The sequence below is a fragment of the Notechis scutatus genome, chromosome 2, assembly GCF_049901735.1.
Source record: "Notechis scutatus isolate UNSWTSFEM ecotype Mainland chromosome 2, rNotScu1.2, whole genome shotgun sequence".
Lineage (NCBI taxonomy): Eukaryota > Metazoa > Chordata > Lepidosauria > Squamata > Elapidae > Notechis > Notechis scutatus.
This window is the reverse complement of record NC_142010.1, coordinates 56542587-56566295: the sequence shown is the minus strand read 5'-3', so window position 1 is coordinate 56566295 and position 23709 is coordinate 56542587. Positions and strand designations below refer to the sequence as shown.

Genomic DNA, 23709 nt, shown 5'->3' with positions numbered 1-23709 from the left:
ACAACTTTGACAAAACCATTATTTAATATACCTTCACTGATATCTTATAGCTTTGATTTGAGATATTAGTTTCACTTATTATAACTATACAAAATAATTTGCAGGCTCATTTTTCTTTAACATTAAAAATAATCCTAAACTTCTATTATTGAGATAGTGAAGTTTAAAAATAGATTATTATGTAATACAGTTACAGGAATAATTAAAATGCATTTGTACTAGATTTACTTAACTGAGTTCTTGGAACTACATCATATCATAGATCAGCTTTTTCAAACATGGTCCTTCCTAGATGTATGTGAATGGCAACTTCAAATTTCCAAGAAGCTTGGGATTTTTGGAAGCTGCAATTCTCTCATATCGTTTACATCTCAGATGGGTAAACATATAGCTAGTCATTTATAAGGTAAGTGATGCTTTGATAATATCCATGCCCTTGTTGAATGTGATCAGATTTTACAACAAACATCCTGCTTGTGAAAACCCTAATTCATTCAATGCAATCATAGTTGGAGCTTGTACCTGTCCATATACTCCAACACTTTATATCTGTAGTTGCCTACTAGCTACAAGTAAGGTGTAAAAACACAGAGAGCATCACATATTCTTTGAGGTTTCTGGGAGGGTTCATTTGGGCAAATGTGGTTGCACAATTACAGGAAGGTCAAAGTACAAACAAATAATTTTCCCCATAAAGCTACAAAGCTACAGCTGGAAAGAAAGAGAGGAATCATTTGCACTAAGGGTAAAGTCTAGAGGAAAAAAAGGGGATGGGAAATGAAAAAAGCAATCTCTGGTTTAATTTTGATTTTATTGTATTCTGAAAACCTTAATCAGGACTCACTTTTGAAGCTATTTAGCTACTTATGACAAGAACTGGGGGGCAGGAATAATTGAATCAAAAATATTTATATGATATCATCTCTATGATGCCTTAGTAAGACCACACTTGGAATCGTGCATCCAGCTTTGGTCGCCACAATGTAAAAAAGAAGTTGAAAGTCTAGAACAAGGTCCCTGGTCCGTGGACTGGCAGTGATCCGCGGCATGTCAGAAATCGGGCTGTGCAAACAAGGGAAGCCACATCCACGGGATGCAGGCAGCACATGAAACCACAGAACCGGTCCCTACTGCCTAAAAGGTTGGGGTCCACTGCTCTAGAAAGAAGAACAAAGGTGATTAGGGGACTGGAGGCTAAAACATATAAAGAATGGTTGCTGGAATCGACTATGTCTAGTTTAATGAAAAGAAGGACTCGGGGTGACATGATAGCAGTGTTCCAATATTTAAGGGATTGCCACAAAGAAGAGTAAATCAACCTAGTCTCCAAAGCACCTGAAAGCAGGACAAAAAGCAATGGGTGGAAACTAATATTACAGAGATAAGCAACCTAGAATTAAACTAAGGAGAAATTTCCTGACAGAGCAATTAATCAGTGGAACAACTTGCCTCCACAAGTTGTGAACGCTCCAACACTGGAAGTTTTAAGAAGAGATTGGACAACATTTGTCTGAAATGGTTTAGGGTTTCCTGCCTGAGCAGGGGGTTGGACTAGAAGACCTCCAAGGTCCCTTCCAACTCTGTTATTTTGTTATCTTGGTGGTAGTCAATCTGGGTTTTTCCTATTATATGAAAGGACTTAACAAATAGGAATTGCAGAAGAAGAATCACACATTCTGCTTTATCTCTTATTGTTTATCTGATACAGATTGCACTACAAGTCTACAATTAAACTGTTACAGCCTCATCTGCCATCTATTGTTTTTTCCTGAAAAACAGAGGAAGTAAAATTAGAACTGGAATAAATAGTAGAGGAACATACATTAAAAACAGAAGACCGAAGAAATAAGATACAAGTGTGAAGAAGCCCAAAAATACACCAGATGGCAAGGTTCTTTTGGAAACTGTGTCAACTGAAATGGGCCAGTGGAGTTCTGTTTCCTTAAGTGCAGTTCCGTTTCCTTACACCAAACAGTGGAGGAGATATTGGAAAAACAAACAGAACCACCAAAGAGAAAAGACAAGACCATGGCTTTCTAAATGGGAGTCAAAGATGTGGGGCGGGGGGAATCCCTTTCCAGAATGAGAAAAGGGGGCAGTGTATTTATCACCTTCTGAGCCAGCTAAGAAAGAGCCAAATAAGGGTGGAAGGGAAGAGAACTGGGTTGAAGAGGGTTTGGGGAATGTAAAGCTTGAGAATGCATGATTGCTTTGAGTGCAGCTCCCAGATATTGTACTTGATTGTCCTTGGTGAAGAGATGGTTATTTTGCATGATTGGAGTGTTTGGGAGTATGAGCTAAGTAGCTGAGGACTGTGTTTTTCAAGCTTGGCATTTTTAAGATACGTAGAGTTAATCTTTCAGAATTTCCTAACTACTATCTTAAAGTTGCCAAGGTTGAGAAACTCTGGCTAAGGGGGACAGAAATGAGGGAGAAAATCAGTAGGGGAAAGTATAAAAGAAGATTTGAGACAGGGGAAGAGACATCCCAGGAAAAATAGGATTGGAAATTTGTACTTCCGTGCCAAAATCATGACACATGAGCCAGACAACTGAATGGCTGAGCATTGTGGGCTCATGTTGATTGTTTTAAATGTCAGCCGACAATAAACTTAACTCTTATATATGATTTAATTGTGAATGAGAGGACAGACTAGATGTGTGCCACTGAAGAAGAAAATTCTACTTAAAGAGATTCTGATCCATCCATTCCTCAAAAGGCCTGGATCAGATCCAATGGAAAATTCTTTTTCCAATCTCTCCTTCTTTGGGAAGGTTGTGGAAAAAGTGATGGGGGCTGCAGTTACAGAGAACACAAATTATCTCAAGTAATGTCAGTCCAGATTCAGGCTCAGCATGAATCAAAAAAACACACTGGTTGCTGTCGGGGATGACCTGAGCTAGGATTTGGATGGAGCAAATGCAACTGTCATTGTTTTCCTAGATCTTTTAATAGCCCTCGATATTGGACAAGTTTCATCTGGGCAGGCTATGAACGTCGGAATTGGGGTGATAGATAGGGAAAGGTCTGGCTTTCTGATGCTTCATTGTGGACTCTTATAGTCCTATCCCCTATCCTGTTCAACATCCACCTAAATCCACTGAGAGAAATAGCATGTCAATTCGGATAATATGATACTAAGTTGCACATCTTCCACTGAGTAAAATGGATGAGGCAGATACCATGACCAGGTCAGATATCATGGTCTGGGCTTGTGAGGATGTGGATAACTTTTCTCAGTTTCAGCTGGTGTTCCACTTGTACACTTACCTGGCATTAAAACGCACGGAGGACAGCAATTTAGTAATCATTTAGATGACTAAAAAACTCATTTAGATTACAAAAGCCAACTGATACTTGAAAACATTTCCATGTTTCTAGCAATATGAAGTCTCCATGCCAAAATAAGGAAACCTTATTGAGTGCTACAAAGCACTTACTTGAGCAGGTGGAACCGGTGGAAGTGATTGCACAGAGGGGACCTGCAGAGGTGCCAGTGGTGCACTGGTAGCTGCCATATGAGAACTGGGCGCTTGAAACTGGGACAAAAGATGAGGTGCAGGTTGCTGTACTGGACACACGGGCTGGTTGCTGAAAACTTGCTGTAAAGGAGCTGGGCTTGAGATGGATTGCTGATGAATTTTAAAAAAAAGATCATATACGTTTTTGAAGTACTATCAGCATGGATTGGAGAAGCACTCATATGCAAACAACAAACAAGCAACAAACTTACTTTTTAAAAATACGGTTAATCTACAAAACGAACATTCTGAAGCCATGATGAGAGAGGTTAAGAAAAAGGAATACCATATATGTATGCAATTCCATTTTTCTGCTATATTCTGAAAGGATATCAATTCCAGTTTTTTAATGCCTTTTGGATGGCTATGTCTTAATAATCATGGCTCCCATTTCTGAATTGGCAAACCATGATTACCAATTTCACAAAAAAGCCAAACTCTTAAATCAAATTGCAACCCGATATTCCAATTGATGATGATGATGATTATTATTATTATTGTTATTGTCTTATTTTAACCTTTTAGTATGTTTGTAAGCTGCATACAAGTCAAATAAATGAAATAAATAAATTGTTCCAAAGCTGATTTGGATACATTTACTTATTCAAATGTATGCCCAAACTGAAATTAAACATTGTTTGGAAATAATGTTATGCCCATGGCTAGATACTTCTCCCTTTCTCATGATCATTTTCACCTACTGGTGAAATAAGCCCAATAAATTTTATTTAAATAAAATAATAAGAAGGAGTGGCAGAAAATGATAAAACTGTCCGTTGACAGGCGAAGAGAATATATAATAGAAATAACATTTTTAGAAGTCCAAATAATGAGGTCAATCTCTTCTACTCCGAGAAACAAACTTAAAAGAGGTCAGGAATTAATCTTGAGTTTGTTATAGGGTGAAGAAAGAAATTAAAGCTTTCTTACTCTGTTGCCCTACAACCCACAGGGGAGATTTTAAAAGTCCAGGTGATGGTTGTGGCAGCATAATCAAAGCCCTGCCCTTTGTACATGTGTGCACTGTCATTTACAATACAAAAGGAGCAGGATTTAGCAGAATTATATCACAACTGCCTTCTTGATTTGATATTCCACCATAGATGCTGCTGCTGTCCTACTTTTTAATTTACTCATTAATCCATTGCTGCACTTAAAATTTGCTAAGAAACCTTTCCATTACAGTATAAAATGGACAATCAGGCCTATAAGGCAAGTTACATAGTGGTTTTTAGCTTAACAGTTACCTAAAAGGCAAAAGGAGAGCCAGTGAGGGCAACAGGCTAGAAACCTGAAGACTGTGAATTCTAATCCTGCCTAAGGCATGAAGTCACTGGTTGACCATGGGCCAATCACTCTCTCTTGGCCCTAGGAAGGAAGCAATGGGAAACGACTTTTGAAAATCTTGCCAAAACAAGAACCTCTCTAAATAGTTGCCAGGAGCATATTTTGAAGGGGGGAGGGGGAGGGGAAAGATAAAGGCAGAACATATCATTTCTCACCTGCTGGCTGATTAATACAGGCTGAGGTTGTCTCATCTGCACAGGGGCAACTGAGGTGGGATGGACAATAGGAAATGGAATTGCTGGTTCTGGATAAAGTTGTGGCCGCGGAGGCACAACAGCAGTTGGACCCTGAACCACTGGAAGTCCAGGCTGGGAAGATAGGTAGGAAGACATTACTTTAGAAACATATTGCCTATAAAAACTCTCCACAAAATACCTTATCATTCTGTCAGCATATAGTTGTTCAAATTATTTAGTCAAGTAATTAATGTTAATAATTCAGAATAACTGAGTAGATATATTGCTATGACAATGTTCATTAAAATAAAAATATCCGGGGCACTGTAGGAATAACAGGATAAACACATGCATGCCCACAGGGGCAAAATACAATTGAACGGCTATCGCATTATGGAAGAAGAAAACAGAGATCTTATAGCTACTGTTATTTTTTGAATATGCAGATTAAACTCATAGGATTTATGGGAACAATGTATCTGCTCTTAATAAGAATGCATTTTGGAGTGTCACCGGATGTTACTTTTCCTTCAAAATGGAGCAACTCAACAGTTTCTAGAGATTAATATTTAAAACAAAAAAGAACTTGTTTCCTACATTCTTGACAACTAGGTTTAACAGGCAAAAATGTGAAGATTTCTGTAATCCTGGTAACTATGATCCACTTCCTTTGCATTTTTTTCTTTCTTGAACTGATTTTTGGGTTTGCTTCCTGACATTGTAGAGTCAGTATGATGGAAACAACTATAGGTACTGCTTTGCATCAGAGGTAACAATTACTGATTTAGCAAAGCCATAATGCAGTTTCTGCAGAAGCACATATGAGACATGTGCAATCTTTGTTGTTGGAAAAATCAGAAGGGTTATATTCAACTGCCTGTGGTTCTTCCTGCCAGGATATTCTATTTAGTTTGCTGTTAATGTCACTATAACAGACAAGGAGAAAAATATGAAGGTCTTCCCAAATAACCTGGTTTACACTGTGGAGTTCCAAGAACACAAGCCACTTTTCATCTTTGAAAAATATTCTATCCTGAGAAGGAACTATAAAAGTACTAAGCAGAAGTCTTTTAACACAGCCGAAAGAATACCTGACCCCAAATGCTATTAAAAAATATATGAAGAAATATGTCATTGACTATATAAACAGCAAGAGTGAAATAACTTTCAGAATCTGTATGTACAATGTTTCTAAAATAGATTTTCCACCCCTTTGGCTTCATATTACATAAAATAATAAGTAAACCAACATATATATCTTTGTGACTCCATACATATAACCTGTATGAACATGATCAAGGAAAATGATTAGCTATACAGACTTCCGAGGTTATGCAGTTATTTAATCCTTTTTCAAAATTCATATGTGAAAATTGAAGAAGACCATACTTACTACTGAAGGTTGCTGGTAGGGCCCTATCTGCTGAAGACCATGTGGCAAAGTCTGGCTCTCACTGAGAGGTGGGCTATAAACACGCTGAACAGCTGGAGTTATTGCATCAGGAACCGAAGAGTAGATCACACTTTGCTGGCTACTCTGGGAGTCTGAGTACACAGTTGATCCTTGACCACTGTCAAATGTGCTATCGGCTGAAATATTGTTAATATTGATTTTTTAAAAACGTGAACGGATTCATAAACTGAAAGCACTTAAAAGCATTACTCGCACTGGAGAGTACAAAGGCCACCCTATCATACTCGAGATCTTAATTTGGAACTTTAGAAATAGCTTGTTGTGTAAGGTCCAGAATACTCCAGAAGTCAGTCAATCTGAATCAATAATGAATCAGATCTGGTGCATGATGCACTGGGGGGGGGGGGGGGCTTATTTTCCCATCGTCAAAATTAGAAATTGATAAAGAGATTTACATAACGCTTCAAAATGGCTGCAGGAAGGAAATGGGAATTTGTGTAATTGAAACCACTTAGCAACCCTTGGCGTAGACTGGCAGGGGATTCACTTCACTTTCTGAACAGATTTAAAACCACAGGATGGTTGTTGTTTTTTTCTGTTTAAGCGTTAAATTTCAAAGGTTGAAACAAAAGAATCTAAACCAAATCCATAAATATAAATGAGTTGTTCCCAACTGTATCTAACTGTATCTTGGGAGACAAGCCTTTGGGGAAATATAAAATGCAGACATGGTGGACTGGAGAAATTTTGAACAATTGGCAGTCTGTATTTCTTTCTACAAATGTTGAAATTTTCATAAGAATTTATCACGATCTGCAGTCTAAATTTTCACTGGTAAATGTAACATTGAGAGACTGTTTGGTGCAGTGGTTAAGGCAGAAAGCTGTGAGTTCTAGTCCCACCTTAGGCATACAGTCAGCTGGGTAATTTTGGACCACTCTCTCTTAGCCCTAGGCAAAAGCTATTTCCAAAAATCTGCAGAGACTGCATTGCCAAGAAAACTGCAGAGATTAGTCCAGACATTTGCCAGGAGATAACACTGATTCAAAGATATGCACACACAAAACAATGCTGTACAGGTAGTTATAGATTTACAACAGTTCGTTTAGTGACCGTTTGAAGTTACAACGGCACGGAAAATAGTGACTTTTGACCATTTTTCACACTTATGGCTGTTGCAGCATCCCCAAGGTCGCATAATTAAAATTCAGAAGCTTGACAATTGTTATTGTGGTTGCAGTGTCCTGGGGTCAAGTGATCACCTTTTGCAACCTTCTGTCAAGCATAGTCAATCTGGGTAAGCCAGGTTCACTTAACAATTATGTTACTAACTTAAAAGTGATTCACTTAACAAATGTGGCAAGAAAAGTAGTAGAATGGGACAAAACTTACCTAACAAATTTCTCACTTAGCAACATAAATTGTGGCTGTAAGTCAATTTGTGGCTGTAGTCTATTTCTACCAAATATTTGTTAGTGAGTTTCAAAGCGCCATTCAGACTGATATTGCCAAGCTGTTTATATTACAGTAGTAATTTGAATTTTTCATTTATTTTATTTATTTTTTAGATTTGTTTGCCACCCATCTCGCCTAGAGAGTAAGATTTGACTTACATTAAAAGCCAATAAAACCATAAACATATTTCTAATAACTGTAAAAATTACAATGAAAAGGATGGGGAAAAAGGGAACAGCATGCCTGAGGGGAGGTGGGACTTCTCTTAAAACATCAACCACCTCCAGCAGGATACACCCCCCATTGAGCAGGGGTGGTAGTCAGCATGACTTATTTGACATTCTGGATATTTATGCTTTCCTTCCAGGAGAGAATAATGAAGCACCACAGGACCACTGAAAGTGGCCCACATTAAAAAATGCCACTAGACAATGTCTAAGTTTGCTAAAGTATATAAATGAACTTGTTTTTATTTTGTATACTTCTAGTAAGGTTAAATAGTAAGTGTATCCCCCATATTCTACCAAATAAAATAATTTGGACATTATTATACCTGTTTCTATAAAATAACAAATGATGTAAAGTGTAAAGCACTGCTTCCTGCTGCTATTACTTAAGAATATTAAAAATGTGTTGCGCATAGGCTACATTTTGGGAAAGTTCATGTCATTTGTGTTTGGAAAATTCATTTCTGGATTTTTCAATCAATCTTTCACTGATGAAAATTCACCCATGTCTACTTTATCATCTTTCCAAATTTAGAAAACAATAACTCCTTTCAATTTTACTTATCTAAGTTTATTGGGGCGTTAAATACTTAATAATGTAGAGATGTTTATAGAATAGGAAAATATAATCTAATTATAAGAATTATCTAACCACAAAAATGAAGACATCTCTACAAAGCTAAAGCAGCAGTTGGAAGCCAAACTTGGATTCTGTTATCATCTGTTGTACACAGATGCTAAATTATTTATGTACATTTCTTCTGTATTTGAATATCACCAGCAGCATCAAGGAAATTATTTATAGGGCTTTTAGACTTTAAAACATTGTGCAAGCATTGAAACAACATATGATATCAAAACTTTACAGTGCTGAAAGAAACAATTGAGACTAGAAACTCAGAAAAAATATTATTTTTAAAATAATATAGTTATTATTTTTATTCTTTATAAAACTATAAAACAATATTTATTAATATGGTTATAGTTTTTTCGCTATAAAACAGAGACTTTAATTTTTATCTAATGTAAGTAAAATATATGTAAGTCTTCAATCAGCGGTCTCAGAGTCTTTAAATATTTCTACTAATATAGCATAAGAAAATTTGTAATTATTATCTTGACTTGAAACAGCATTTCCTCAGTCAAAATACATGTTGGCACACTTTCATACACAGTGAGCAGTCCTACCAACACTAGTTGGCATGATTAGTGAGCATAATTAGCTTATTTTAGAAGAAAAATTCAATACAGTTTAAAGAGTTGGCTATATTAATGTGTCAAAGAATGGTCGATGGTCTTTTTTAACCACCACCACATGAGGGTATGTCCTCTGTCTTCCCATTTCTTACAATGGTATGATCACCACATGGCTACCATAAAGAAGGAGGGAGAAGAGCCTTTACTTGTGAACTGGCAAGGTAATGTCTCCCCTCAAATCCCAGGGGAATTCACTTCCTCCCAATGTCTTTTTTCCCTGCTTTAAAATTGTTGAATGACAACCAATTGAATTAGGCACAATTCTAATCATAGCAAGACAGAAATTGTTTATTGTATATAGTAAATATAGTAAATATTTATTGTTCTTGTATATATTCAGCATATATTTATTTGTTCCTATCGAAGTCCATGCAACCAAAGTCCTGGCTGTATCAGTTCATCAGAGTTAGAATTCTTCAGAATTTTGGCATAGTAGGAAGAAGTTTGTGCATATTAAGTTCCAATTGGTTAGGCCAACAAAAACAGAGATGCTAAATTCAGATGACTTATTAAGCAAATTAGGTATGGAATACTCCATGTTTGATAATTATTCCTATCAGCCAGATGAAGCAGGAGCTATTAAAGAGTCTATATTAACATACCTGTTCCTGCTAAACCAGAATCCTGAAGAGTTTTGGCTTACTGCAGTGCACAAGCAGGGCCAGTGACATCCATGTACAAATACATCCAATGTATTTGTACTATATCCTTATATACCAACGAAGAGCACATACTGGACTTACATGCAAGTGAAGTAATGCTTGTGGGCAGATTTTGTTGAGAAAGTTGCTGGTCCACTTCAGGCTCATCTGGTTCTGATGGAATCTGATGACCAGCACGAGAAGGGTGTGTAATCTGAAGTGGTTGTGCTTGTGTGGCCTTTGTTTTTTCTAAGCTTTCCGGGTCCCAATGATCTTCTGAATGCAACATGGGAATCCTCTCTCTTCTCCACTGTATTAAGGCTACTCTGTCACGTATTGATTTTGCAATTGTTTTGACATCACTTTCATGAAAGAATCCGGCATCAACCTGAAATAAAAAGATTTTCAAATCCATATTTTGACTGTATTTTCACATCATGGTGCCCCACATGCCCACTCCATTACCACTTTTAGTAACTGAGTAGTGTGCTACAGATTCTAAATCACCAGTCGGAGGTTTTGTATATGTGTGGCTGATTAGTTTGCAGAAATATTGTTTAGACTTAAATATAGTATCTAGAGATCCAAGGTTTTTGTTGATAAAATTATTTTCAAAAATAATTCAAGTTGTATCTGAAATATTTTTTATAAAGCAGAGAAGGAATTGCAAAACTATAATCAATTGTCATAAATATTTTTATTAGTCATCATTGGCTATGAATAGTTATTGTCTGTATCACTATTGGAGAAATTTTAAATATTTTTATATATTTTAAATATTTTATATATTCCTAGAACTTTATACAAAATAAGTGGGGATTTTTTTTAATCCAAATGTAACAGATGGTGAAAGGGAGGGGGGCATTTTTAGAAATAATTAAAACCAGTCATAGCTGGCATCAAAATCATACACAGTAATCTCGTCTGCTTCATGAATAAACCAAATATGAAATTTCTCATTTGCAATGCAAAGAAAAGCAATTTTTCAGAAAGAAGCTTCTATAATATATTTCAAGCATGTAAATTTAGTTTTTCAAAATGATAGGCAGCTATGTCCAAATACCCTGGCACAGTGATTGCAATGCAATACTGTACTGCAAGCTAATTCTGCCCATAGCCTGGAGTATGATCCTGACCAGCTCAAGGTTGACTCAGCCTTCCATCCTTCCAAGGTTGGTAAAATAAGTACCCAGATATGCGGACACTGTAAACCGCCCAGAAAGTTCTGTAAAGCAGAGGTCCCCAATGTGTGGGCTGCGGCTGTGAGGGGATTGCAACCAGGCCGCAGATACACTGCTCAAAATAATAAAGGGAACACTTAAACAAAACAATGTAACTCCAAGGCAATCACACTTCTGTGACATCAAACTGTCCACTTAGGTAGCAACACTGATTGACAATCAATTTCACATGCTGTTGTGCAAATGGAATAGACAACAGGTACAAAGCAGAGGCAGTTAGCAAGACATCCCCAGTAAAGGAGTGGTTCTGCAGGTGGTGACCACAGACCACTTCTCAGTTCCTATGCTTTCTGGCTGATGGTTTGGTCACTTTTGAATGCTGGCAGGGCTTTCACTCTAGTGGTAGCATGAGACGGAGTCTACAGTCCACACAAGTGGCTCAGGTAGTGCAGCTCATCCAGGATGGCACATCAATGCGAGCTGTAGCAAGACGTTTTGCTGTGTCTGTCAGCGTAGTGTCCAGAGCATGGAAGCGCTACCAGGAGACAGGCCAGTACATCAGGAGACGGGGAGGAGGCCATAGGAGGGCAACAACCCAGCATCAGGACCGCTACCTCCGCCTTTGTGCAAGGAGGGACAGGAGGAGCACTGCCAGAGCCCTGCAAAATGACCTCCAGCGGGCCACAAATGTGCACGTGGCTGCTCAAACAGTCAGAAACAGACTCCATGAGGGTGGTATGAGGGCCCGATGTCCACAGGTGGGGGTTGTGCTTACAGCCCAACACCGTGCAGGATGTTTGGCATTTGCCAGAGAACACCAAGATTGGCAAATTCGCCACTGGTGCCCTGTGCTCTTCACAGATGAAAGCAGGTTCACACTGAGCATGTGTGACAGATGTGACAGGGTCTGGAGACACTGTGGAGAACGTTCTGCTGCCTGCAACATCCTCCACCATGACCGGTTTGGCAGTGGGTCAGTAATGGTGTGGGGTGGCATTTCTTTAGGGGGCCGCACAGCCCTCCAAGTGCTCACTAGAGGTAGCCTGACTGCCATTAGGTACCGAGATGAGATCCTCAGACCCCTTGTGAGACCATATGCTGGTGTGGTTGGTCCTGGGTTCCTCCTACTACAAGACAATGCTAGACCTCATGTGGCTGGAGTGTGTCAGCAGTTCCTGCAAGACGAAGGCATTGATGCTATGGACTGGCCCGCCCGTTCCCCAGACCTGAATCCAATTGAGCACATCTGGGACATCATGTCTCGCTCCATCCACCAATGCCATGTTCTACCACAGACCGTCCAGGAGTTGGGGGATGCTTTAGTCCAGGTATGGGAGGAGATCCTTCAGGAGACCATCTGCCAGCTCATCAGGAGCATGCCCAGGGAGGTCATACAGGCACGTGGAGGCCACACACTCTACTGAGCCTCATTTTGACTTGTTTTAAGGACATTACATCAAAGTTGGATCAGCCTGTAGTGTTTTTTTCCACTTTAATTTTGAGTGTAACTCTAAATCCAGACCTCCATGGGTTGCTAAATTTGATTTCCATTGATAATTTTTGTGTGATTTTGTTGTCAGCACATTCAACTGTGTAATGAACAAAGTATTTAATAAGAATATTTCATTCATTCAGATCTAGGATGTCTTATTTTTGTGTTCCCTTTATTTTTTTGAGCAGTGTATATGATATATAACTTATCTTACTGCACAAAGAAAGAAAATGGTTCAAATTCTACTCCACATTCTTACATATATTAGAAACATAATTTGCAAAACTTCAAGTTATGCAACTTAATGAGTGCTAATCAAAATTTATATCAGTTTTTGAAATAATGTGTTTTGATGATAAATTACTGTACTTCATTTCTGTGGATCCATTTATGGCTTTTGAGGATAGTTTGTGCTGTATCTTTGGAATCAAATTTACTTTTTAAAGTTTGCCTAGGATGGTATTTGAGATTTATATTACATAGATACAACGCACGGAGAGAGAGAGGGAGGGAGGGAGGGAGAGGGAGGAAGGGACAGAGAGAGGCGGGAGGGTGAAGAGTGTTAAGGGAAGTTTATTTTACCATTTCTTGTGCAACATCATCTGGAGTTTCTTTCTCCAGTTCAAAAGTAAACTCAATGGCTCCATTATCTTTGGACTTCCCTTTCAATTTCTTAGCATCTTCTACCCAGAGTCTTAAGGCAATAGAGGATTTTCTACCATCGTCTTCTTCTGCAAGTTCCACTCTCACCCCAGTATCCTCAGCAAAGAAGGCATGGCTTAATAAATCTTTAATTTCATATCTGGGGGGAAAAAAGCACACAACAGATATTAAGTCCATTTTTCTCCTCTATTCTTTAAGGACCAATTAGCTGTGTATTATTTTAGTATTACTGTTGATAATACACACATATATATTAGAATATATGTATTAGAACTTTCTTGGCACTCTATGTCTTTTTAAGTTTTAATGAAAGAGCAACTCAAAATTTGCTTTCATTATCTATAATATTTAACACAAAGATTTTTAAATCATAGTAGCAAAATAGCAAGTGTTTCTATAGCAACTGCTAAATGTGTGGTATAATAAACATCACACCATTTGTTTATTTTTATTAGTTTTTTTATTTCAATTTCAATGGCTGCCCATTTGCCATTTGTGGCTAACAGAGAGTTAAAACACTTAACTATACCTTTTCAAATTTGTGTGTTTGTTTTGTACAATGTTCTTGAAAAAAGTATTTGTCTGAAACATATCAGACCCTATTTATACTTTTTAGATACTTTCCCCCTCACCGTTTTTTCTCCCATCAATGGGCATAGATAAACTATTCTGAAACTCTCTTTTAGCATAGCATTCCTTGCATGTTAACCATCTAGTAACCAATGTTGGTATAGGATCTGTTTACATTAGCATAATGTTCATTCATGATGAGCTAAGAATCTGCATAATTCAGATGCAGCATTGCATATAAAATTCATTAAGGAAGCCTGAATGCAACCACCACAACTAGACCTGATAGTAGGAATGGGTGATAAATGTATTAAAAAGCCAGACTGCACAGAAAACTAACCCAGAAAACTAATAGATTAAAACAAGCAAAAAACCAGTTAGATGTAGTTAGTTCGTGCTATTTTTTAAAAAGATAAATCCCATATAAATATTTCTAGAATCCAAATGAAAAATAACTAAACCATGCAACTCTGCTTTCTTTAGGAGCATGTGCAGCGGGGTGGTGTACTCCTAGCTGCAGCTACTACCTAACATTTAGGTGAAAGTCAAATCAGGAACTTTAAAGCTGTCAGGCTGACTATTAAAATGTTACACTCCGTACAAATCTGACAGTTATGCAATATTTTTATTTGACTAGGCAATCCCTTATTCAATACACTCTCAGCTTCCACTTGTTAGTCTTCATCTAATCTTTTACAAATCCTAAATATTGATTTAGGATTCCCACAATGTCTCTGAAATTTGATGGAAAAGAATAAAGCTGGATATCACCAACATAACAATGGTATCAATTTCAACTGTCTGAATGATCTGCTTCTGTGGTTAAGCATCTTTTATTGAATCGGTTATGTAAAACTTTGTATACATGAAAGAAACCCACCCACTCACCCACCCCAGCCCCCACATATACTGTATATTTGTGTGTGTGTTTTCTTTTTCATGCTTTTTTCTTTTTTTATTAAGTTTAATTAAATATATAAATGTAAGGTTTAAAATTGTAGAAGGATTAAAAGAAGAATCTTGTGAGATACTGCATACAATAGCTACTTGTCAAATATAAATCGCCATGTACCATTTTCTGGAACTTACCTGGATTGAGAAACCTTTCTTTTGATCACTCATGGCTTAGCCACCTTCTCTATGGATTTATGTAATATGCTGTACAATGTGCTTCCCTTGAAGAGTATCTAGAAGCTGTAATTGATGCAGTAGCATGGGCAGTTCTGGGCACCCCAAGGGTTGCACATGTAACACCTCTACTATGTGAGCTGCATTGGATGCCACTTTATTTCCTGGTCAAATTCAAGGTATTGATTTTTAAAGTCTTTTAAAGTCCTTCATAGTGTGGGCCTGGTTATCTGAGGAACCATCCTGTCCCAATAAGATCGACCTGTCCCACCTAGTGAGACAGAGAGGGTTTGTTGCAGACCCCATTAATTAAAGAATTTTGACTGGCAGGGTCAAGGATGCGAGTCTTCTTTATTACTGTTGCTCCCAGAAGTGAGATAGAGTGCCATCCTTCTGGTCTTCTGGAAGGGTGTCAAGACCCAGCTCTGCCAGCTGGCATGGCGGTTCAAGAGTGGTATGCAACCATAGGGATGGTTGGTGGCATGAGGATACCCCCTTGCCTTTTTTTTTTTTTACCATTAATCTTTATTTTAATTTTGTTTTTTAAAACTTTGCTTCTAACTTTCTCTCTTTTTATATGGCTATATGGCTTTTATTTGTAAATCACCCAGATTGCAGGTGAGATGGGCACTGTATAAAGTTTATAAATAAGAATACAAATATGAAATGTGTACCTGAAGTAAGTCTCATACTGCTCTGTTTATAGATATAGTCCAGAAGGACATTCTGACTGAAAGTGTTAAAATTTGCTGAGAAGTCCTCAAAATTCACAGGAATATAGTCACACTAACCAGATTCCAAATAGGTACTGATCCATGTGCCCATAGTAACCATATTAGTTTCTATTTAGCTAGTAACTATCCTAAGAGATCTACATGACTAGATTATACCGGTAGTAGAGCTATCAGTTTAAAATGGTACTAGCCAGCTCTTGTCAGTTTTCTGCCTCCACCCCAAGGAATTACTTTGAAATGAGCTCAGGTTTATGACCTGTTTCACAAACAACATAAATTTATTATTTGAAACAAACCTCTCTTCTTTATTTTTGCAAATACACTCTCCAATTATCTCCTTAATTTCAGGATCAGTAACTTTATCAAAACTTGCTGGTTTGACACCCTGCATGAGGAAAAAAAACATAATTAAATTTATCTGGCATCTTAATTCTAGATCTACACAGCTTTGAGTTTAAATTAGGACTCTTATGTAATCTAATATACAATAGACCATTATATATGATATAACAAAGCTAAAGTCAGCATTAACTTTTATTATGAATTTTAATATTAAAGATCTTGGGAGGGGAAAATTGAACTATCCTAGGCTTCTGGGATTCTGTTCCAGAAAGATCAACATCAAGGTTTTTTCCCCAAGTTTTGTTTAAACAAATTAATTTATCAGTTAACTGTTTATTTTAATTATCCCTCAACTTTTGAGGTTTCAGAGCAGCTTTTCTAATTAGCTAATAGATTTTTATAATATTTTGATACTGTTCTAGTATACAGTCCGCTTTAAAATAAGGAATAGATAGTGTAAAATAGTGTCTCTTATGGTTTTGCCCCAAATTTAAAGGTAATCCTTACAGATTTCTATTCTACAAAAAAGAAAACAGCAACACTGTAAGATAACCAAGTTTTCACTCTAATTGAAGTTTGTGAATGTCTTAGAAAAACATTTTCACCTGCTGACAGTTACAAGATATGAGCTTTAAGGATTCTCAATAGCAAATTTAAAATCCCAAGAAGAAATAAGATATTTAAGGCAATATTTTTACGCATATTGAAAATGGAAAAAGAATCTTTTTCTAGTGAGGTAAAGAAATTGAAATAGAAAACTTTATTCTATTTCTAAAAATTTCCCTTGAATAGTTTTAATAAGTATAATTATTTTTCACCCCTTTTTATGTTGTTGGGATATTTTAAGAAAGGAAGTGAATACCTTATGTCTGGCATAGACTTAAGACACCCATTTTGATTCTTTCACTGGAGCTCAACTCCAGGTGAATCTATGGATATTTTCATATAATTTTCATGACCGTAATATGCAAATACTTACCTTCTGGAACATTTTCCTAATTAACCTAATCTAGTCTACAGACCAGGTATTTCTTAGTATCTGCCAATCCAATACTAATTGGTTAATGGGTCCATCTCTAAGGTTGAGGGATGAGGACCTAAAAGGATTATTTGGATACCTTAAGACTCTTAAACTTTATTCTTTAATCTACAAATTGGTTTTCATGTCTTGTAATCAGGGGTGGGATTCTATCAGTTCGGATCAGTTCTATAGAACCAGCTGTTATGATTCTGTGAAGTTTGGAGAACCAACAAATTGCGCCACTGGCTGGCCCCTCCCCTCCCCTGTCAGATTTCTTGCTTTCTAGCTAATCTAAATCACTGTTGTACTGCTTTGCCTTCACCCAGGAGGCTTCCCTGAAGCCTAGTCAGGGGTGGTATTCAGTGGGTTGGGGGAGAAGTGGCCTGAGAGTAGAGCTGAACCTTCCTTAGGACGGAAGCTTCTATTTTTCAGTGCAGACTCAGAAAGCAGATAGCAGAAAGGTAGATCTGCGAGTGAATCTGTGATTCTGCAAGCAACTCAATGTGCTTTGCCTGATTTTGGGTAAAAGTTGCTCTTTTTTAATTAAAAAATTCAATATTTACATAAATACAATATTTATATACAAGCCACACCCAGCCAGTCACGTGAGCACCAAGCCAACCCCAGTCAGCAAGCCACATCCACCCAGTCACATGCCCACAAAGCCACACCCACAAATTATGCCATGCCCAAAGAACCGGTTGTTAAGAAATTTGAATTCCACTCCTGCTTGTAATTAATAGTACTTTTAAGGTTGGGTCTTATTTTAACTATCAAAAAGCATTACTAACATGTATTTTAAACACTCCATCCTGTAGATCAGGGGTCTCCAACCTTGGCAACTTTAAGCCTGGTGGACCAACTCCCAGGATTCCCCATGGCAACTGAAGTCCACCAGGCTTAAAGTTGCAAAGGTTGGAGGCCTCTGTTGTAGATAACACTGCCCCATAAATGCTGTAAATAAAAATAAAACAATGCTCTTGAAGAGATTGGCATTTAGATTTGAAAGAGCTCTCATTCACTTTCAGGCAGCAAGTCCAAGGCCATCTATCCAAAGCAGGCATGGAAGTAACCGCTATTCAAGGTATATTTGAGGCATTATTTGAGTTGGTGCCATTACTCTTAAGATTTTCTCATCTATACATTCCACAAAATGCCCTTAGCTATGAGTGATTGAGGCATGAAAACAAATTGCGGAAAAAAACATGGATCTAAAGACTGAAATAGTTGCCAAAAAGATTGTCTCTGCCTTGTACCATTTTAGGTTATACATATCTTATTTTACCAAAGAGGAACAATTCATTATACTTTCAGAAGGTTAAAATGTACTTTGATAAAAAAAAAAATCTAAGAACTATGGTACCATTTTAACCTGAGAACCAATGAAAAAGTATTGTACAAGTTATTCATTTAATGAAGTGTTAAGCAGCAAAAGGTAATCCATGCTACACAAATAACTGTGGGAAGATGTACTTGTTTTAGATAAACCAATAAAGCGATCTAGAGAAGTTAGATGGTAGAGATTAGCATTTGGTTTCTTCCACTGATGTATTTTTGGCAGTACAGTTGAGCAAATGTCATAAACTGGCCAATTAGACATCATGGGAGGTCAGTAAAAATGACAATTAAGGCCACAGTTCTGGAGGATGTTTTGAGTCCTATCTGTTGCTATAATAGGAAAGAAAAGTATGGTTATAATTTCTTAATCCCTCAATAAGACACCTATATCAAGCTCTTTTGTTTAAGTCTGTTCAATTGTGTTTGATTCTCAGAAACTGCCTGGACAAGCCCTTGTAGTTTTCTTGGCAAGGTTTTTCAGAAGTATTTTGTCATTGTCGCTTTTCTAGGGCTGAGAAAAGTGACTGGCCCAAGGTCACTCAGCTGACTTTGTATCCAAGGTATGACTAGAATACATTGTGTCCTAGTTTATATGGCTCTCATATTGAGCTTTAGGAGGCATATGAATTGATTAATTTATGACTAATTTATAATTTAATTAATAAATTAGATAAGACATACATTCATTTTAATTACAGGTTAAATTCTCCCAGAAAACTTCATCATTCTGAACTCTCTTATACCAATCTTCTTAGTCTGTCCTTGATTAACTTTTTAAAGTAAGCATAGTAATACATATAAATGATGTAAATTAAACTTTGTACATATTAAGGATTTAACACAATTCCTTACAAAATAGCTGATGCAAACTGTGCTTATGTAACACGATTGGTCAGCTGGGGCTTTGTGTCTTTCCCCACTAACCTTGTAGGAAAGCAAAGCACATAACTACATGAATAGTTCTGATAATCAAGCTTGGGAAATATGTGCCATATCACATGATGCTTTATAAAATAACAGTACTTTCCCCAAAAACAGTGAATTTAGGATTAAGAATTTAGTGCATGAAAGGACAGGCATAGGATAGTTATTTTACACTTGGAAAGCTTATTTGTTTCCTGAACATTTAATCATTTAATGAAAGAGTTCCATTCTAGGCTATTTACGAAGGATATTAAATAAGAATCAGGCACAAACGTAACAAAAAATATTAACAAAATGTACCAACTAGAGACAAAGACTGTGTTGAAAGAGAAATAGAATAATTGGAATGTTCGTAGTGCATTCTTCCTACAATATAAGGACAACAGCCAATTTTTGTAAGGGACATACAAAGCAATGTTCTGTATCTCCTTGTTCTGTAGCTTGTTTCCATAATCTCCTCAACAAGGTCCCTCAAATTTGCAAAGCAATGTTGAGGTTGTGCCTGGATTTTAGAGGAAGAGGATTCTATTCTGCTGCTGCAAATAAATAACAGTATCTTGGGGGAAAGGGGAAAGGTCTCAAAAACTATGAGCTCAAAGCCTTGTGCATGTTTTAGACAAATCTTGACATTTTTTGACTCCCTCTGTGAACTCTGCTAAATGGATTTCCATCTGAATGGATTAGTAATCCATTTCTTCAGTAATCCTTACATTAGATTGGCATGACAAACAAATATTATCATTCTATTTCAGGTGTAGGTAAGGTAAAGGATCCAATTAAAAGTTTGTGGAAAGACATCTATGATGGTCTCCTGATGTCCTTTTTTAAATGAAAAAGCAATAAATAGCTGTAATTGTGTATTACAAAGTTTAAAAGTTCTTAACTTCTTCCACTGAGGCCAATTTCTGTCCCAATCAGCCTCTGAAAGAAGCTTTTTCATGCATTTTGCTATGTCAACATTCAAAAACAAATGACACAATAAATATGCAACCTGTGACAAATATAATCTTGACACATATCAAAACAAAACACTGAGCTGTAAGAACTTGTACTAGTGAATCTGTGTTCACACGTTTCAGCTTTCTATCAATTGAAAAATAGATAGGTTCCACAATTCATGTTTGATCTTAAACCCGACAATACAGTTTCGTTCCAATATTTCCTCCCCCCACCCAAAAAAAAACATGCTAGTAGTAAAAAGATCTGTGTACATATACAGAAGCACATAATATTGGCAGGAATGTTTGCTGAATAAGCTATATGAATTTTCTCCACCACTCTTTATATATTCATATTTAATATAATAGAGTGGATCCCAAATAAATTAGTTCACTTAAATCAGTGGCTGAATCAATCCTGATTTCATGAGGCATCACTGATTTGAGCATAAAATAATGAAGCCTGAATACAATTCATTCAGTTTAATATCAAGAACACACCAAGGTAAAAGAACAAAGTAAACCCACCCCCCTTAGTTCACATGCCAGATCAATACCAAGGAGATTTAGTAGCAACTGTAGCTGAACAAAAGAAGATAAATGGGTCAATGTTATGCAGAACCAGAATAATGCACAGAGCTGTAAGTGATGTTATAGGCAAAAGCAAATTGACAGGCATTCATACCAATGCCTAGAGCCAGTTTGGTCTAGTGATTAAGATACCAGGCTAGAAACCAGGAGACTGTGAGTTGTAGTCCTGCCTTAAGCATAGTCTCCTTCTCTTTCTCTCTCAGCCCAACTCACCCCACAGGGTTGTTGTTGTGGGGAAAATAGGAAGGAGAAGGACCATTAGTTATGTTTGCTACCTTATTTATAAAAATAAAGATATTATAAAAAGAAATTCATACAAATATATCCATTAACCATTGTAAGTATACAGTGCAAGCAAACTTCCAAAAGTACAAGAAACTGTATATAAAATTTACACAAATCACACATGTACACTATCTTCTAGTGACAAACTAAGAAGGTATTGCTCTATCTTTATATCATATCGGGTATATCCCTGGGTGTCACCTTATTTTTTAGAAATGCCAGAGTTCTATATGGTATTCAGAGAAGCATTCTTAAGAAATAAATTTGATGCCTGGAGGATAGAAAATATTTTCCCCAAAAATATATTATACAATCAGTTTGCATTTGATAAAGTGCCACACTCTTCACTATTCAAAATGTTATAATGCAGTTTGTACATTTAAAAAAAATAAATATTAAAGAAGGAAGTAGAAACAATTTGCATGTAGAATTTTTATAAATTAACACTGAAACAAGTAACAAAACATGACATTAGTAAAATGTGAAACTGAGCAAATCTGAAAAACATTGATGCCAATAACGTTTTGAAGAGAATGGCTGGGATGGGGATGAGAAAGGAGAGAATACGCAGAATTACCTCAACCCTAGTCTTAAAATCATTTCTTCTCGCCAGAAAATATAAGACCTAAATAAGACAATGTATTCAACATAATAATAACGTTGAGAATTTAAGAATCATTTCAACAATACTTTTATTAAAGTTATATGTCATACAATAGTATATCAGAGCTTACAATGTTAAAATTAGGAAAAACAGTGTAAATGAAAGTGCAAAATGATTATATTAAAAATATTACTTACAGAGGTTACTTTCCTGTAAATTTGAGCAGCATTCTGGCATTCTGAATATGGATATTCTGAGGTAGCCATTTCCAACATACACATTCCAAAAGCATATACATCCACTGATTCATCATAGTGTTCTTCATACATTTCTGGGGCCATAAATTCCGGAGTACCTGAACAGAACAAAAGGAATCCATCTTAGAAAACATATTTGTAGATCGAGCATCAACAAGAGAAAAGTACATTTAAAAGAGAACACTCTATGCATGAATATAAAACTCAAAGAAACTTCTGTATTTTAAACTGAAATTAGTAATACAGATAGTTATATGGAATATTGGGTGGAACCTAAAGGCATCATTCTATATGCAGAAATGTTCAATTCACAGAAAGACAATTTTCTACAATCTTGTGCCCCCTTCTCCCAGGCAATATTAATTCAAATAATACCTTGAAGCCCAATAAACAACTAGACTAAGACTTCAAAATATTTTCAGGTCCAAATTATTGCATAATTTTTGCAATGACATAGGAATCATCATGTTTTTTGAAAAAATATCTGGAATTTGAAAAGTTCATCAAATATCCTATGAAGTTGATTTAATATCTTTTTTGATCTAACATAAGAATGCCAAAGTCTTATGTTTGAAATCTCAAGAGAGATACTAAACTTTGAATCCAAGTTTGAAAACAGATGCCCTACTTCTGTTTATGCTTTGTGGCAAATCCCTGAGCTATAGATTTCCATAAGGAAATTGGAAGTCAGAATTCAGGATGGTATAAATGCACTCTTTGCCTTGGGAAAGAGAAGAGAGCAGTGCACTCCTAGAGGGGGAAAAACATGATCTTGATCATGTGATACATGATTGAGAAAGAGGAAAGCATGGGAGGGGGGAAATAAAATAATTCCATCTTGATTTAGTTTGGTATAAGATGTTACTGCTTGTTAAGTAAGTTTATTTATTTATATATTACATCCACTGTAAGCATAAACTTCTAAACAAAAATAAATTATAATTCATGTTCATATGTATATAATAGTCAATACATTATAAAATTGCAGATTAAGAAAAAATAACCTTGTTGAAATTTTACTAATTTTGGAAGAATGTATGAGGCAAGGATTTAGCATTGCCAGTGAAAACAAAACATGGGCCGATTGTTTTGTGGCTCTATACTATTCATCCATTTTCAATAAAGAATGGTGATGTAAATGAAATATGGAGGTTTTCAAGAAGAGATGGGACAGCCATTTGTCTGAAATGACATAGGGTTTTCTGTTTGAGCTGGGGGTTGGACTAGAAGACCTCCAAGGTCCCTTCCAATTCTGTTATGTCATGTCATGTCATGTCATGCTTACCTATGACACTTTTGGCAAATGAAGTTCTCTTAAGAGTTGCCAGACCCAAATCTCCTATCTTCACAGATCCAGTTGGCCCAGTTATAAAAATATTGTCACATTTTAAATCTCTATGAATAATTGGTGGTGTTCGAGTGTGCAGAAAAAGAAGACCTTTTAGGATTTGCCGACACCAGCTACGAAGAACTTTTGGTTTCATCACTTTAAATCTCTTCAAATAGCTAAAATAAAAACATATGAGATGGAATAAAATTATTTTAGAGAAAAACAGATGCACTGAGATTCTTCTTGTGGACAATATCTGCATTTCTGCAGTAC

At 36.5% G+C, this 23709-nt stretch overlaps 1 protein-coding gene across 11 annotated transcripts in view; it reads right to left on the bottom strand.

Moving 5' to 3' along the window:
• The window catches only part of WNK2 (WNK lysine deficient protein kinase 2), a 108568-nt gene that overhangs the window by 48748 nt on the left and 36111 nt on the right, over positions 1–23709 (bottom strand). For all 11 annotated transcript variants that reach the window (XM_087954798.1, XM_087954799.1, XM_087954793.1 and 8 more), the window contains exons 4-11: positions 23392–23612; positions 22047–22204; positions 16103–16191; positions 13294–13513; positions 10141–10426; positions 6438–6634; positions 5024–5176; positions 3441–3632 (exon numbers count right to left, since the gene is read on the bottom strand). In XM_087954798.1, the coding sequence (XP_087810924.1) occupies positions 3441–3632; positions 5024–5176; positions 6438–6634; positions 10141–10426; positions 13294–13513; positions 16103–16191; positions 22047–22204; positions 23392–23612 (1516 nt within the window). The remainder of the gene's footprint in view (positions 1–3440; positions 3633–5023; positions 5177–6437; positions 6635–10140; positions 10427–13293; positions 13514–16102; positions 16192–22046; positions 22205–23391; positions 23613–23709) is intronic.